This window comes from Varanus komodoensis, unplaced genomic scaffold, assembly GCF_004798865.1.
Source record: "Varanus komodoensis strain SLA01 unplaced genomic scaffold, ASM479886v1 scaffold36, whole genome shotgun sequence".
Classification (NCBI taxonomy): Eukaryota; Metazoa; Chordata; class Lepidosauria; order Squamata; family Varanidae; genus Varanus; species Varanus komodoensis.
Window position 1 is genome coordinate 9,806,587 of NW_025335873.1, and position 14,498 is coordinate 9,821,084.

Sequence of the window (14,498 nt, forward strand, 5' to 3'; positions counted from 1 at the left end):
ATGTCTGGGCTGTTGGGGGGCGTAGAAATCAGTCCATCCATCAGTCCAAAGGCCCCCACACGCCTTTCTGGCACCCGGCAGAACGTCCAGGCTGCCCCTCGGGCGTTTTCACAGCCGCTCGGTGTTTTCTGCTTTTTGCTCGGTGTTTTCCGCTTTTTGCAATGCGGCGTTTCTGTGGCCGCTCTTCAAGCCATCCTTTTGGCGTGTGCTGCTGCGAGAGTCTTGGCGCGTGGGGGGCGCAGACTGAGCAGCTGCGGGGGGGCGAGCGGGGGGGCCGTGCTGGCAGTGACCCCCACCCCCCTGCACGCCAGGAGAGGCATCACACGAAGGTGCAGTACCAGCTGCGGTCGGAGCAGATTTCGCTGGCCCAGGTCTTCAGCAAGATGGAGCAGGTGGTGGCTGTGCTGGGCATCGAGGACTACTCCGTCAGCCAGACCACCCTGGACAACGTGAGTGTGTGCGAGCGCGGTGGCCCCCGCGGCGGGAGCCCAGCTCGGGGGCCGGGGGGCCAGGAGCGTCCTGCCGGCCCACGGCGGAGGGCCCCTCCGCTCCGGCATCTCGCTTCCTCCCCACGGCCACCCGGGCTCTGGGGAGGCCTCCCTGAGTGCCGGCCAGCCCCCTCCGGAAGGTCCCGCCGCTCGGGCTCAGGGACGTGCCCCCGGCCACCCCGGTTGAGGGAGGGGTCCGGGTGGGGTGGCCTGGGAGCCTCACGCCAGTCCTGGCTGCAGGGACGGAAGGAGGGGACCGTCCGGAGGCTCCGGGCCGGGCACGGCTGCCGCCTGCCCCCCGCGAGGCAGAAACCGACCCCCGGCTGCCTCGCCCCCCGCCCCCCAGGTGTTCGTGAACTTCGCGAAGAAGCAGAGCGACAACCTGGAGCAGCAGGAGGCCGGCCCGGCCTGCGCGGCCGAGTCCCCCCTGCAGCGCCTGCTCAGCCTGCTGCGGCCCCGGCCGGCCCCCACGGAGCTGCGGGCGCTGGTGGCGGACGAGCCCGAGGAGCTGGAGACCGACGACGAGGGGCTGATCAGCTTCGAGGAGGAGCGGGTGAGCCCACGGCGGGGCGCCTCTTCCCGGGCCAGAGGGGCTGCGGGAGGGCGGGCAGGGCGGTAGAGGGCGGGGGTCCGGTGTGGGGTCCGGCAGCCTCCGCAGGGTCGGCGGGCTCGGACTCGCCTCCTCCGGCCCTGTGCCCGGCGACTCTTCCCCGCGCATGTTCCCGGCGCCGGTGGCTGCGCACAAGCTGAGGACCGCTGGCCAGGAGGACCGGGCGCCCGCCCCGATCGGGCCCGGGTGACCGCCGCCTTCCGCGCTCCTCTCCCCCAGGCGCAGCTCGCCTTCAACACCGACACGCTGTGCTGAGGACCGGCGGGATGCAGCGCCCCGGCGTCCAGCGGGCACAGACCCGCCTCCGTGGGCCCTGCCGCCGGACGTCCCTCAGCGCTGGCTGGCAGGGGCCCCGCCGCGCCCTGCCTGCCTGCCTGCCCTCGGCGGCTTGCCCTCGTGCGGAGCGGAGCGGAGCGGCCCGGCCGGACTGGAGGAGGTTTGGGGCCGCTGTTGCGCGGTCCTCAGTGGCCCGTGAGGGACGTCGGCCAGGATCCGAGCGCGGACAGTGCGGAGGCAGGAGCGCCGTGGGGCCTGTGGGGCCTTGTGGACCGGAGCCGCGTTCCCGCGCCTGGGACACCGCCCACTGCCCTCTGGCGGACGCTTTGCAAGGGAGAGGCGCTGCTCGTCGGCCCTGGAGCCCCTGAGCCGTGGGGCACGCGAGCCCCAGAGGACCCTGGCGCCCCTGCACGGCTGGGCCCTTTCTGGTTGGAGGTCTCCTCGCCCGCCGGGCTTCTGCGAGGCCTGCCCGGAGCCAGGGAGGCAAAGGAGCGGCTTGCCTGCGGACTCGCCCCTGCGGACTCCACGGAGGGGTGTGGGGCAGGAGGCCGGGGGGGGGGATGCGCCGCGCTGTGCTGTGCCGTGCGTGGCAGCACGCGAGAGGAGCTTCCCACGGCCTCCCTCCTCCCTCGCCCTCCTCTCTCGGCGCAGCCGCTCACGGTGTTCGGAGATGTCGCTAAACCCGCTGGGCGCGGCCTGAGCGAGGGCGTGGGGGGGCGCGTGTCGGTTCGCCGCCTGCTTCCTCTACGCCACCCCGGTTTTTCTGCTATGTCTAAAACCAGCCGATCAAGAAACGCTAACCGCTGCTCCTCCCTATTCTTATTCTGATCACTAGCATTCTTCTTTTAAAAACCCAATCGCTAATGCTACTAGTCCTCACGGCTGAGAGCACTGAAAATGCACCCTCTGTGGGGCCTTCCAAGAGCAGGAATGTGCAGGGAAGGCCGGACAGGCGCGCCGAGGAGGACGATGGGCCCCTCGCCCCCCCCATATCCCCCTCGCTCCCCCTGTGCTTCAGGGGGTTGTGCCCAAGCAGCCAAGGGCTCTCTGAGCGACCAGCATCTGCACGCCCCTGCCCGGCTCCCCAGCACCGCTGCCCGCTGCCCGGATGCGCCCCCAGCTCCGCTCGCCACCTCGTCTGCCCTGCCCCTCATCCCATTTCCGGGGGGGCGGCCGGGTGGGCCAGGCCAAGCCCAGCCGTGATGGGAGGGGGCAGGCTGGCTTCTGGCCGGGGCAGCCCCCCGACCGGCCGGGGTCCCCAACGAAGCAGTTGGCAGGTCGCCCCTCGACCCATCCCTCTGCCACGGCATCCTGCCGTTGTTGCCCCACAGTGGGGCTGAAGCTGCGGCAACCTTGGGGGGGGGGCACACTGGTTCGGGGCTTTTGCCGCGGCTGCACGATGCCTTCCGGCTTCCAGCACGTCCTCCTGGCCTTTTCAGCCGCTCCAGCGCAGGGGGTGCCTCGCAGCCGGCTTGGCGTGTTCGCTTCCCCCCTCTCTTTTCGGCGCCCCATTTCGAATGCTCTGACTAATCTTTCCTGCTCTGACGGGCGGCAGCCGCCTGGCGTCTCAAGCAGGCCGTCTTTCCCACCGCCTGCCCCTCGGTCTTGCCGACTGGGCCGAGGCTGGAATCTGCCGCGTGTGAAGGACGGCTCAGTCGCAACCTGTCCTGGGCTTTACCTGCCCTCGAAGGTGAATGGGTGTCCCCAGCAGGGCGCCACAGGGGGTCAGTCGGCATGCGGCAGCCGGTGCTTCGCTTTGCAAAGATCCCGACGGCTTCTGTAGAGCCAAGCTCCTCCGAGCCGGTCCATGGAGGAGGTTCCCCGTTGCATCTCTGTTTGTGAGCAGCCTCCACTGGGAGGGCAGAGTAGCGGCATCTCGTGTGAGGGAACCGATCGGGCGCTCCCGATCCAAGGACGCAGCAGAAAGGCCGCGTGCGGAGGGAATTTGCCTAGAAGAAAACCCAGATACGCACATCACGGGGGCAACGCAAGCCCCAATTTATAGGGCTTGCGCGTCCCCGATAGCTTGGGTGAAGCATGTTTCTGGCTGCCATTGGAGGGGCAACGGTGTCTCTGCCCCAGGGCCCAGAGTTCATAGAGTCATAGAATAGTCGAGTCGGAGGGGTCCATGAAGGCCATCTAGCCCACCCCCTGCCATTGCAGGACGCCACGTTCCGCCATCCCACTCATAGGCTGTCCAGTTCCTTCTTGAATGCCTCCTCCAGTGTGGGGGAGCCCCCCACCTCTCCAGGCAGCCGGTCCCACGGTCGTGCTGCTCCGACGGTGAGGGAGCGTCTCCTGATGTCTAGCCTGACTCTGGGCTGTGGCAGCTTGAATGGACTATTCCATGTCCTGCACTCCGGCGTCCGCAGGAAGAGCTCTTGGCCTTCCTCTTTGTGGCAGCCTTTGAGGGACTTGCGGAGGGAGAAGGGCGAAGGGACAGCCCACGCCTCGCACGCAGGAGAGTCCCGGTTCAGTCCTTGACCGCTTTGCTTCAGAGAAGAGGCAAGAGGTGTGAGGAATGACCCCCACCCGAAACTGATGAGCAGCACCCGTCAGACTAGGGAATTCCGGGAAGGGGGCGCAAGCGCCTGGCCATCTGGGTAGGGCGGTTCTGGGCCCAGCAGCCGGTGGAACGGCAGTCTGTGCATGCAGAGGGTCCTGGTTCACCTGCAGAATCACGAGCTAAAAGGTTCAAGTGATGGGGAAGGACCCCCCCCCCCGGCTTTCTCTGCCCGGGACCGCCAGTCAGACTAGGCAGGCGAAGTGCCAACAGAGGACTCTTCCCACACGCTTTATAAACTCGGCCAAATTGAGTGTTGGGAGAGCCGCAAGACACGTTTGTTACGAACTCTAGTCTGAGGATTTGGGGCATACGTTTTATTTATCTTCACCATTTAGCAAGCACAATGTTCTTATTTATTTTGTGTAGGGGTGTGAGTGTGCGTGCGTGATTGTATGTGTGCCTACGATCAGGGTATGGACAACCTTGGTCGACCCAAGGCGTGAGAGAGAAACATGAGGGAAAGGCCAAATGCATGCACAGAGGCGGGTCTTGTGCAGGAGGGACCCCAAATCGACGCTCACCTGGACAGCTCAGGTGCTGCCGCTTACGCAGGTTGCGATTTGCCCTCGGCCCTCCTGGGGATGCGCCCCGAAGGTCTGCATGCGAACGAGCGAGGAGTCCTGCCTTGGCACTCCAGGCTTTCTTCCCCTTAAAGCCGCCCCCAAATTCCCAATGTGTGGATCAGCTTTTCGAGCGAGCCGGCGCCCTCCTGGCCGTGTCATTTTGTGTGGGCACAGCGGCCATCGGCGGGACCTGACAGGGACCTGTACATTGCTAGCAGAAGAAGCAACATGGAAAGCAGACAGATAAAATGTGAAAATAATTACTGTTTTAATAAAAACATCATAACCGAACCGTGCCTGGCGGTTGCTTTGAAGGGTGGATGTTCCTGGTGGAGAATTTCTGGTGAGCGTCGGGCGCGCAGAGGATTTTGAGCGGCTGTGCTTTTTGATGCCGGGCTTTCAAAGGTCGGTTGGCTGACTTGCAGGCCTGCAAAGAGATGTCATGTTCGCATTCCCGGAGCTGTGGGACTCGCCCGCTCGGTCGGCAGTGGGAGCCCAAGAGGGCTGGGTGAAAGCGCATTTCTGCGCGGGAAGAGCGGCGGTGCCCTGGCCCGGCCTCTCCGGAGTTGGGTTGGCCAAGCTCTCCCGCTTGGCCTGGAACTGCGAGCAAAGAGGGCTGTTGCAAGCGATTCATCCAGAAATGTCCCGTTTTCAAACTTCTCTAATAAGCATTCACTCCTTTCTGTAGCACCCCATAGCTAAAGTTGAAAGGGGAAGTCGGAGTGGGTGTTTTTTTGGTGGTGGGGGTATTGTGTCTTTTGATCTCAGCTTTTCTGTCTGTTGTGGACCTTCATGACTGCTCCTTCCAGCAGGGAGTGAAAGAGGCCTCGCCAAGCACGTCTTTTAATGTGTATGTTCGATTATGCTCGTGCGTCTTCAGGAGCGTAACGCCGACAATTTCTGCACACTGTTCTTGCCAAGTTCCTGAGTCAACTCGGGCCCCTGTCCCCGTTTTCCTCACACTTCCGTCTGGCGGCTGCGGCTGCCAAGCCAGTGCCGTGGGACCGGCGTTTTCGCTCCGCGAGTGGGAATGTTTATGGCGACGCCAGCAGGGATGCGCGCCTCTTTTCCGAGCAGGGCGGCCGCTGCCTGCCAGGTCACACAGCACTCTTCCGCAGAGGGAGCTCCCCGGGGAGGGTGGCTGCCGAGACGGGGCGGAGAGGGCAGGAATGCTGCAGGTGAAGCTCTGGGAAGGGTGTGTGCGACTATAAAACAGGCGGAGGAAGAGTGGCGGGGATCTGCCCGTGTCTGCCTGAGCCTGAGCACGGATGGCGGAAATCTCCAAGCTCCAGCTGTTCGTCAAGGTGAGAGCTGGGGCTGGGGGTGGCCTGGGGGGCGCAGGGCGTGCCAGGCAGGGCTTTGTCCAGCAAGCTGCTCCCGGTCCGAGCCCCCCCCCCCGTCGTGCCAGGCACATTCGGCAGTGGGACTTCTGGGCCACATACAAGCCCCCCCCCCCCCAGGCAAGGTCCTGAATCGGTCCTAAAAGATCCATGATGATGCACTTGCTCCGAAGAACCCGGAAAGGGTGGCAGAAAGGGGAGAGCAGCCCGGCCCCTTCCGTTCCGTCCGAGCTGCGGGGACGCGATCCGTTGGGTGGCATCCCTCTGAAGCGGGCTTTCATCTTTCCTTTCATGACTGGGTTGGCCGGCTGCTTGATTCTTTCATCGCTGTGTTTTCTGAATTGCGCTTTTAATTTATTCGTTCTTCCAGCTGTTTTAACTGAGCTTTGTTTTCATCTTGTTCTTGTTGTCATTCGCTGTTCCGAGTGTCATTTTCGGGTGGAGGTGGGACGCAGCTGGGCAAGGCCTCCTATGATACTGAGAGACATAATTATTCCTAACCCAGCACCTCTTGATAAAAGTAGCACCTGCAACAGGGTCCTTGTCCAGCCTGGGCCCCCGAACCCGCTAAATTCCTACCAACATCCCCGCAAGGTAAGGCCCCAGCGAAAGCCACTGAGTGCGTTTGAAAGGATTACAATGCCCATCAGCCCCGGCTGGCTCAGGTAAGGCAGCCCTGCATCAGAGATGGCCCGGAGGCGAGTCCTGGTTTTCTGTGTCCTCCTGTGTGTTTCTGTGTGTTTGAGCAGAGAGTCCCTCCTCCTCCCGTGCGCCAAGGGCAGCTCTGGCTCGGTTTGGCGCAAGATGCAGCACTCAGCCCGGCCCTCGGGCGCACCAGCTGCAGCCGGGCACCCACACCTGCACATGGGCCTCCCGAGCGAGCCTCCCGCACCCTCCGCTGCGCTCTGATGTGTGAGCACAGGCGCCGCGCCCACTCGGGTTTCGCTCACATGGCGCCCCGCCAAGCCTCGGGCTGCGGCCGGCACCCCGGCTGCGTGAGTGCACCCCGCCCGCGCATGGAACGCCGGAGCGCCGCATTCCTGCCTGGCTCCCGTGGCGCTGCACAACGCCTCACCGCCGGGCAGCCGCTCGGGGTCCAAGGGGGCCGCCGTCAGTGTGCCAAACGGTGCGCAGGTGCGCCGCTGCAGGGGCTCAGGATGCGCTCCTCTGGAAAGCAGCGAGAAACAGTCGTGGGAACCAGAGAAGCCCCCAGCCAGCTCACCTTCCGGGAAACCCCCTGCAACACCAAAGCGAGCTCTGAGTTGACCTCTGTATTTGCTCTGTCAAAAAAGAGAGAGCCTCCAGCTTGGCGTAAGACAGAATAAGACTCTGGAAGCATTTTGCAGAGGTAGGACCGATTTCAAAGAGAATGCAGCCGCTGGATGTTAGGCCTCCGACTCCCCTGATGCCTCACCGGTGACTCGCTGCTCAGGGCGCCTGGGAGCTGTTGCCCAGCCCTTCCGGGGGGTCTCCAGCAGCCCACCCTCGCCGCGCCAGCATTGCCAGCACTTCTGGGCTCGACAGCTGCTCAGCTCTCCGGGCTGTTCCTCCCCGCAAAGGATGCCGGGAGGTCTGCTAAGGGTGATTGGGATGCTGCCGGCGTCCCCTGGCCCCTGAGCGGCACTTCCTAGGGCTCCCTGGGGAGAGGAGCCAGCTGCTTCCGGACTGCTGGCCTTCCGGCCCAGGATGCTGCCTCAGGCCCCTCTTACAGCCCCTCTCCCCTCCCCAGGCAAGCGGCGATGGCGAGACCATCGGGCACTGCCCCTTCTGCCAGCGACTCTTCATGATCCTGCTCCTCAAAGGAGTCCCCTTCACTCTGACCACGGTGGATACCAAGAGGTGAGGCCCGTCACGGGGTCGGCAGTCCCGGGCACATGAGGGACCAGAGCCGTGCGAAGGGGACCGCGACGCAGCTGCGTTCAAGGCTGCCGGCAGGTGGCTTTCTCTGGGGCGGAGCAGCCATGCTGTTGGCGCCGGAGAGCCGGGAAAGAGAAGGCGGGATCTGACAGCCCTTCGTCCTGTGCCTTTGCAGGTCCCTGGATGTGCTGAAGGATTTTGCCCCGGGAGCGCAGCTGCCGGTGCTGCTGTTCGACGGGGAGCCCAAGACCGACACCACCGCGATCGAGGAGTTCCTGGAGGAGACGCTGGGCCCGCCCAAGTGAGCACCCGGCGGTCTCCGTGGGGGCAAAACTGTGCTGGAAAGCGTGTGCAGAGGTGCTGTGCAGACACAAGCACACTTGGTGCTCAATTTTAAGGAAATTCACACCCCTGCTTGTGCAAAAAGAAAGGTGGGAATTGAGGCATGTCCAGCAGCCTGTATCCAGAGGGTCTTTGGTACTTGGTGCAGAGCTGAAAGGCAGCCAGGAAAAGGCAAGGGGTGGGGAATCGCAGCCAGGATTCTGCTTGTGAGAGGTCGGCCTCATTGCGCCCATTTTGCAGAAAGATCCCCAGGCAGTGCTGAGGGGGCCTTCCTCTCCTCGCCCCCGGATCCTCTTTCAGGGCAAAACCCTTTGCCTGCTCAGATGAGGGAATAAAGCGCCTGTCGTGTTTCTCCTGCCTGCCTGTGCGGAGGGACAGCCCCGTGGCTGCCGCTCACCGGCGTCTCTCTGTCCGTCCCGCAGTTTCCCGAGCCTGGTCCCCAGATACAAGGAGTCCAGCCTGGCGGGGAACGACGTGTTCCACCGCTTCTCCGCCTACATCAAGAACCCAGTGCCTGCTCAGGATGAAGGTACAGTGTGCGGGGAGCACCGCGCTTGGCCCAGGAGCTGGGAAAACGCGCACAGTCTAGATCGATCACGTGCCCAGAGGGGAGCTGGGTGGTGGCCCCCGGCCGTCCTGGCCATCGGTGGTGCTGGCGGAGCTGATGGGCACCGAAGCCCAAAATGTCTGCCGTGTCTGAGCTTTGCAAGTTTTGATTTCACCTTCGGGTGCCAGGAAGGCCTTCCTGACAGTTAGGACCCCCAGGGTGTGGAATGGGCTTCCCTTGGAGGTGGCGGAAGGCCCCACGGCGAGGGTGTTCAAGGACAGGCTGGACACGCGCATGGTGGGCATGTCATGAGAGGAGCCAGCTGGAGCTGGGGGTCAGACTGGATGACCTGGGAGGCTCCTTCCGACTCGCTCAGCTTCTATGCTTCTGTGCTGCACGGCTCCCCAAAGGTTCGGTACCTTCGTGGGGCGATGTGCGCTCCGGCGGTGCAAACGTAAGTCGGAACTTGCAGCTCGGGGGCTTGCGTCCCGCTTGCAAGGACCCTCTGCGTCATCAGGAAAGGCACCAGGACGGCTTTCCAGCTCTGGCCGGCAGCTGCCCGGCTGGGGGATCTGTGGCACAGGCGTCGGGATGGCGCCAGTCGAGCGTCGCAGGAGGATGTTCTCGGCCGCAAGAGAGCAGCCTGTTCGGCGTTTCCCTTGCAGTCCTGCAGCGGCATCTCTTCAAGGCCCTCCTGAAGCTAGACCACTACCTGAACACCCCCCTGGACTATGAGCTGGCGCGGGACCCCCACCTGGCCGTCTCGCGGCGGCGCTTCCTGGATGGCGACCAGCTGACCCTTGCCGACTGCGGCCTCCTGCCCAAGCTCAACATCGTGAACGTGAGTTGCGCCTCGGCCAGGCGGCGGCCACGGGGGGCGGGGGGATTCTGAAGGGCCGGGGGAGCTCAGCCAGCCCGACCAGCCAGCCAGCCTTGCCCTAGCCGGGGCCCCAGCCCCTTCCCCCAGCCCGGCATCCTCAGCGTGGACCATGCGCTCCCTGCCACTTTCTTTCGCAGCCCAGGTGTCCTCGGGCCTCTCCCATCAGCAGCCCCCTCCCCGTTCGCTGCATCCTGCTAGGCATAAAAACTGCAGGCAGGCAGGCGCCTTCCCTGCTCCCTCCCCCTCCCCGGGCCCCTCTCCACCTGCTGCCTCCAGGGCGTCTTGCTGTTCACAGTTCGGTGGGCATGAGAAGATTCGGCATTTATTACAGAATCCTGCCACCAAAGCCCCTCCTCCTTCGTGTTTGTTCGTACATTTTGCTTTGAGAATCAAGTTTCTAGCCCCTGTGGGTTCATATCCACAGCCGCTGGAGGGTGAAGCTTGGGCCGGGGTGGCCAGCCTCCAGGCTCCTGCATGAGGTCACGCTTCCAATAAGCAGGCGAACGGAGGAGCGGAAGCAGCCGTCTTCCCACAAGTAGCTTCTTCTGGGGATCGCGGCCGGCAAGGTGTTTCTCCCACACGGCCCTTTCCGCAAGGCCTCAGGCTTGCCTGCAGGACAAAGCTCCGCAACCGAAGGGCACCCTGCTCATTCCTTGCAAGCGAAAGCCAAGCCCCCCCTGCCCTCTGCTCTCGCCCTCCCCCTGCAGGTCGTGTGCCAGCACTATCGGCGGGCGGGCATCCCACCGGAGCTGCAGGGCGTGTGGCGCTACCTGGCCAGCGCCGCCGAGGCGAAGGAGTTCAAGTACACCTGCCCCAACAGCGAGGAGATCGTTCAGGCCTACCGCGCGGTGGTCCGGCCCCTCAAGTAGCCCGGGGCTCGAGGGGGCCGGAGGGGGCAGCTGGCAGCCGGCCCGGCACCCCTCCCCTCTCTGCCCCCTTCTCACCCGCCGGGCCACGAGCAGGGGAGCGGGCTGTGAGGGTAGGGGCCCCGCCGTGCTCCTCCGAGACCTGCTCGCATCTCGGGAGCGTCGCACCTGCGGAGGAGCAGGGACGGACGGCCGTGGATGGAATGCCCCGGGCCACCGAGTGCCGGACTGGCCCGGCCCCGTGGGGCCACTGCCTTGCCTCCCCAGAGCCCCCGGCTGCAGCCAGCTGGGCAGGCAGAGGACGCGGCGCCCGCAGGCAGCATGGCCCGACGGGGTGCAGGATCCCCATCATCCCCTCCCGCCTGCGCCCCCCCGCGCCCAGCAAGGGCCCGTCGGGGGGCTCTTGGACTCGGGCTCACGGACAGCCACACGGCAAAGGGCTCGGTCGGGCTGTTGGGGCGCCGGAGGTCCGCATGGAGCCCCTGCTTTCTCCTGGCTGGCCGGGCTCCAGGGGCCAGGGGTGCATGGCAGGGGAGGCTGCTTCCTCTTCTGAGGCGCTCGGGGTGTCCCGCCCTCACCCCAATGTCAAGTAGCATAACCAATCAAGTTGAAAACTTATGTTGTGATGCATTAGGAACAGAACAGTGTCTGCGGCTAACTTGTTATTATACGGATTTTTATTATACATTTTCACAACACAAACCCATAAAAAGAAAAACAGGACGCCTGTGGCTTTATTACGTTGGATTTATCAACATGTGGGAATACACGTGAAACCGGTGTGCGAGAGACCGACTCACCGGCTGGACTTGCAAGGAAGCAAATGGGGGCCAGTTGTGGTCAAGCTGGTTGTGGTCACGATTCAGCCCCAGATTCCTGTTTGTTCGACTGCTGCTCTCCAGCGCCTGAGGGTTCCCCAAGATGGCCCGTATGCTGCACATTTTTAAAAATGCTAAGGAAAGGTGCATAAATTGTACTACTTGTGCTGCTTGGAAGCCAAAGCCCATCCAGTTCTGGCAGGATTTGTGCAAAGGACCAGTGGACGGGACTGCCCGTCTTGTACTCTGAAGACACGACAGAAGAGGAAACGCGACTGGGCAGGAGGAAAAAAGGCCTGATGGAAAAACTGGCGCCCTGCAGGCCCAGGATCCCGTCTCCAGCTCTGTTTGCAAGGCCCGGGCCCGGCCCTGGCGGTTTCACAGCTAAGCTGCACGTGGGTGTCTGTCCTTTTGTGTGTCTGCCCTGAATCCAGGCGACAGCTCGCCTCCTTTTCCAGGGCTTGTGCGTAACCGTGCAGAGAGCGCGGCACACGCCAGAGGGGAGACACCGAGGGCTTGGGCTTGCCGGGGGGAAGAGAGAGACCGTGCGGGGGCTCACATGAAGCCAGTGCGCCTCATTTGGGGCACGGCAGAGCAGTCCAGCATCTGGCCAAGACACCACACAGATGGAGAGGAGAGAAAATCAATTTTATTGCTACAGGCACATTTCATTTAAAGGGAAGGTCTGCGTGGGGCATGGGGCACAGAAGCTGCCCACAAGGCTGCGGGCAGAAGGCCCTCCTGGGGCATCCTCTGCTCGCTCCTCCTCGTGGGGTCACCCTCTCTGCTACGTCTGTGCAAGACCACGGCCTGGAAGCGCCAGCCAGGGCCGCTGGCGCCACCTTCGACTAAAAAATCTAAAACACGCTTTGAAAGGACTAGTTAAAATAGCCGGGATGCAGCTCTGGGCGGTTCAGGTTGGAGACTGCCAGGTGCGTTCAGGGATCCTCGAAATCTACCCCCGTCGGTGGCTTCTTGCTAGAGCAACGTGAAACAGCCCGGTTAGCACACAGCCCCTTCCCCACGCTCCAAGCACCCGCTGTGAGGCGTCGCAGGAGCCACGGAACGGAGGCCAGGAGGGGCACCCACAGGCCACGGCGGGGGGGGGGTGATAAACCCAGATCCCAAAACTTGGGCAGAAGCAAGCAAGCTGCAGCCCCCCCTCAAGCCTGGCTCAGCCAGCACCTCACCCCCCGCGAGCCCCGCCGGGGTGCGGGATGCTTGGCAGCAGAGCAGCGGCTCCGTGGGAGGCTGGGGAGGGGGAGGTCGGGGCTCCCGCAGCTCTTCCATTCGCGCCCCCCGTTCTCTGCCCGCTGCACCCCAGGCGTTCCACACACACGAGCTGCAGGAGCGGGCCCTGCACACGGGCTCAGCACACGCAGGGGGACGCGGGCGGCCCATGAGGCCTGCTGCCGGCCCGAGTTACCTTTTGAATCCCGGGTTGATGAGCGATTCCCCAGGCAGCCGCCTCTTGGCCGCTGTCTGGCTGCCTCTGGCTCCACCCGGGTACTTCAGGGAGCTCACGGCTGCCAGCGGGAGAGAGAGGGCCAAAGTGGGGTTTCTGCCCCTCGCCCTCCCATCTCCTGGGGGCCGGGCTGGGCAGGGCAGGGCAGGGCAGGGCAGGGCGGCTGGGAGGCGGCATCGGCACTGTTTTCCAGAACGCAGATCCCAGGGCTGCTGCTTGCCCTCGCTCTGCTTGGAGTTCACTTCCTCGCTCGGCTATTTACTTTGACAAGAGACCTGCCCCCTGAGGCCAACCAGACTCCAGAACGAGGCCTTTCTCGACAGATAACTTGCGTATTTTGAAGGGCAGTGCAGCTGGCACATCTCCAGCTTTGCCTGATGCGGTTCTTTTTTGAGTGCTCCGGGCCCCAGCACAGTGAAATGGGAGGGGCTGGCTTTTCCCACTGAGAGTCAAACAGCGCCCAGAAATGCTGCTCGGCTGGGGTGCCGCCTCTTACCTGGCGCGAAGAGGCTCTGGCTCCACACGGGGTTCTTCTCAGGGCTACTGAGGGGCGGTGGAGCCGCGTCCGCGTACTCTGCAGAGGGAGGAAACCCCCAGGTCTATTCTGTCCGCACCAGTTCCAGCAAACTTTTGGTCCGGCCTGGGAATTGGGCAGTGCCCCCAGCGAGCAAGTTGCAACGCCAGCAGCTCCAGTCCGGACACGGCCCCTTCCCAGCCCCTTCCCCCTGCCTCACAGCCCACCGACGAGCAGAGAAGGGAAACGTAAGCGGAACCTTCCAGGCGCTTCTGCAGCGCGTGCACCTGGGCCACCAGGCCAAACACCAGCGCCTGCAGCTGCTTCCTCGCTTCGGAGAGCGGCGCCTTGTGCAGATCAACTGACAAGCTCTGCTGGCCGTCCCGGAACTGCAGGGTGGCTTTGCTGTCGCAGACAGTCATTGTGGGCATCTGGCAGCCCAGAAGTTCCCTGTGGACGCGACGGGGCGGTGAGGCCAAGGGCGGGGGGCAGCCCCTTGCGCACACCGCTGCCCCATGGACAGGTCCTTAAAAAAGGGGGGTGTGGAACTGGCAGGCAGGACGGCCAGGCCTCTCTCTGCACAGCCAAGAAGCCTCTGGAGGACCCGAGAGGCTGACGCTGGACCCACATCAAGGCCTGGCGAGGAGGGAGGGGGAAGTGTGCCAAGAGGAAGGAAGGCCCACCGGAGCTTAGAAGCGCCGTCGTCCTCATCCGGAGTTGCCACCTCGCTCGGAGAGAACTGGTGGGAGAGAGAGGCAAAGGCCGGTCAGCACAAGCAGCTGAAACGTTTCTGGGAAAGAGCCTCACACTGCAGCAAATGTTTTGGCTTCTGCCCCATCGCAGCCGTGACGTTCCCTCTTGGGGTCTCGAGAGGGGCTCGCTCATGCAGCTCACGCATGGCGAGGCCCAGAAGGCACACGGCCGGAAACCTTCCTCTGCGCCGCGTCCTCGTCTGTTCAGCTGGAAGCAAGTGTCCATGCGGCGAAAGCGCGCAAGCGAGTTTCGGGGTCGTGCTGCAGGCCGCTCTCGGGGGGGGGGGGGAGAATTGCAGGCTGGGGGTCCCGAACTTCACCCCCATCTCTTAAGGCGCGGTACAGGGGCAGTCAGGCAAGTGAGCTCGGCGTGAAAGAGCCCCCCTCCCCAAGCGTGGCCAGGGGCGCCGCGGCCGGAGGAGCAGCGCCGGTCCCGCACTCACGTATCGGTCCAGCTGCTCCGAAGGGACGTCGCCGCTCCAGAGCGCGCAGCCGTTGGTGACGCTGTGCGGGGAAACACGGGAGTGACGACGCGGGCGGAGCGGGGCGCCTCGGCCGGGGCCGCGCCCCCCCCGCCCCCCCCCGCCCCCGGGAAGCGCGCCCGGGGCCGGCCC

At 64.1% G+C, this 14,498-nt stretch overlaps 2 protein-coding genes across 2 annotated transcripts; one reads left to right on the plus strand and one right to left on the minus strand.

Annotated features, from left to right (window-relative positions):
- The first annotated feature begins 5,771 nt into the window (after nt 1–5,771).
- Nucleotides 5,772–10,338, plus strand: CLIC3 (chloride intracellular channel 3). Its single transcript, XM_044440031.1, has 6 exons — nt 5,772–5,807; nt 7,573–7,682; nt 7,876–8,001; nt 8,465–8,571; nt 9,255–9,430; nt 10,177–10,338. Exons 1-6 carry the CDS (start codon nt 5,772–5,774, stop codon nt 10,336–10,338), a joined length of 717 nt encoding a protein of 238 aa, XP_044295966.1.
- Nucleotides 10,339–11,782: 1,444 nt separating this feature from the next.
- Nucleotides 11,783–14,408, minus strand: PAXX (PAXX non-homologous end joining factor). The gene is made up of 6 exons (XM_044440128.1): nt 14,328–14,408; nt 13,816–13,871; nt 13,392–13,582; nt 13,115–13,192; nt 12,580–12,679; nt 11,783–12,131 (listed from the first exon to the last, which is right to left on the minus strand). Exons 3-6 carry the CDS (start codon nt 13,561–13,563, stop codon nt 12,092–12,094), a joined length of 390 nt encoding a protein of 129 aa, XP_044296063.1. The 5' UTR covers nt 13,564–13,582; nt 13,816–13,871; nt 14,328–14,408; the 3' UTR covers nt 11,783–12,091.
- Between the last annotated feature and the right edge of the window lie 90 nt (nt 14,409–14,498).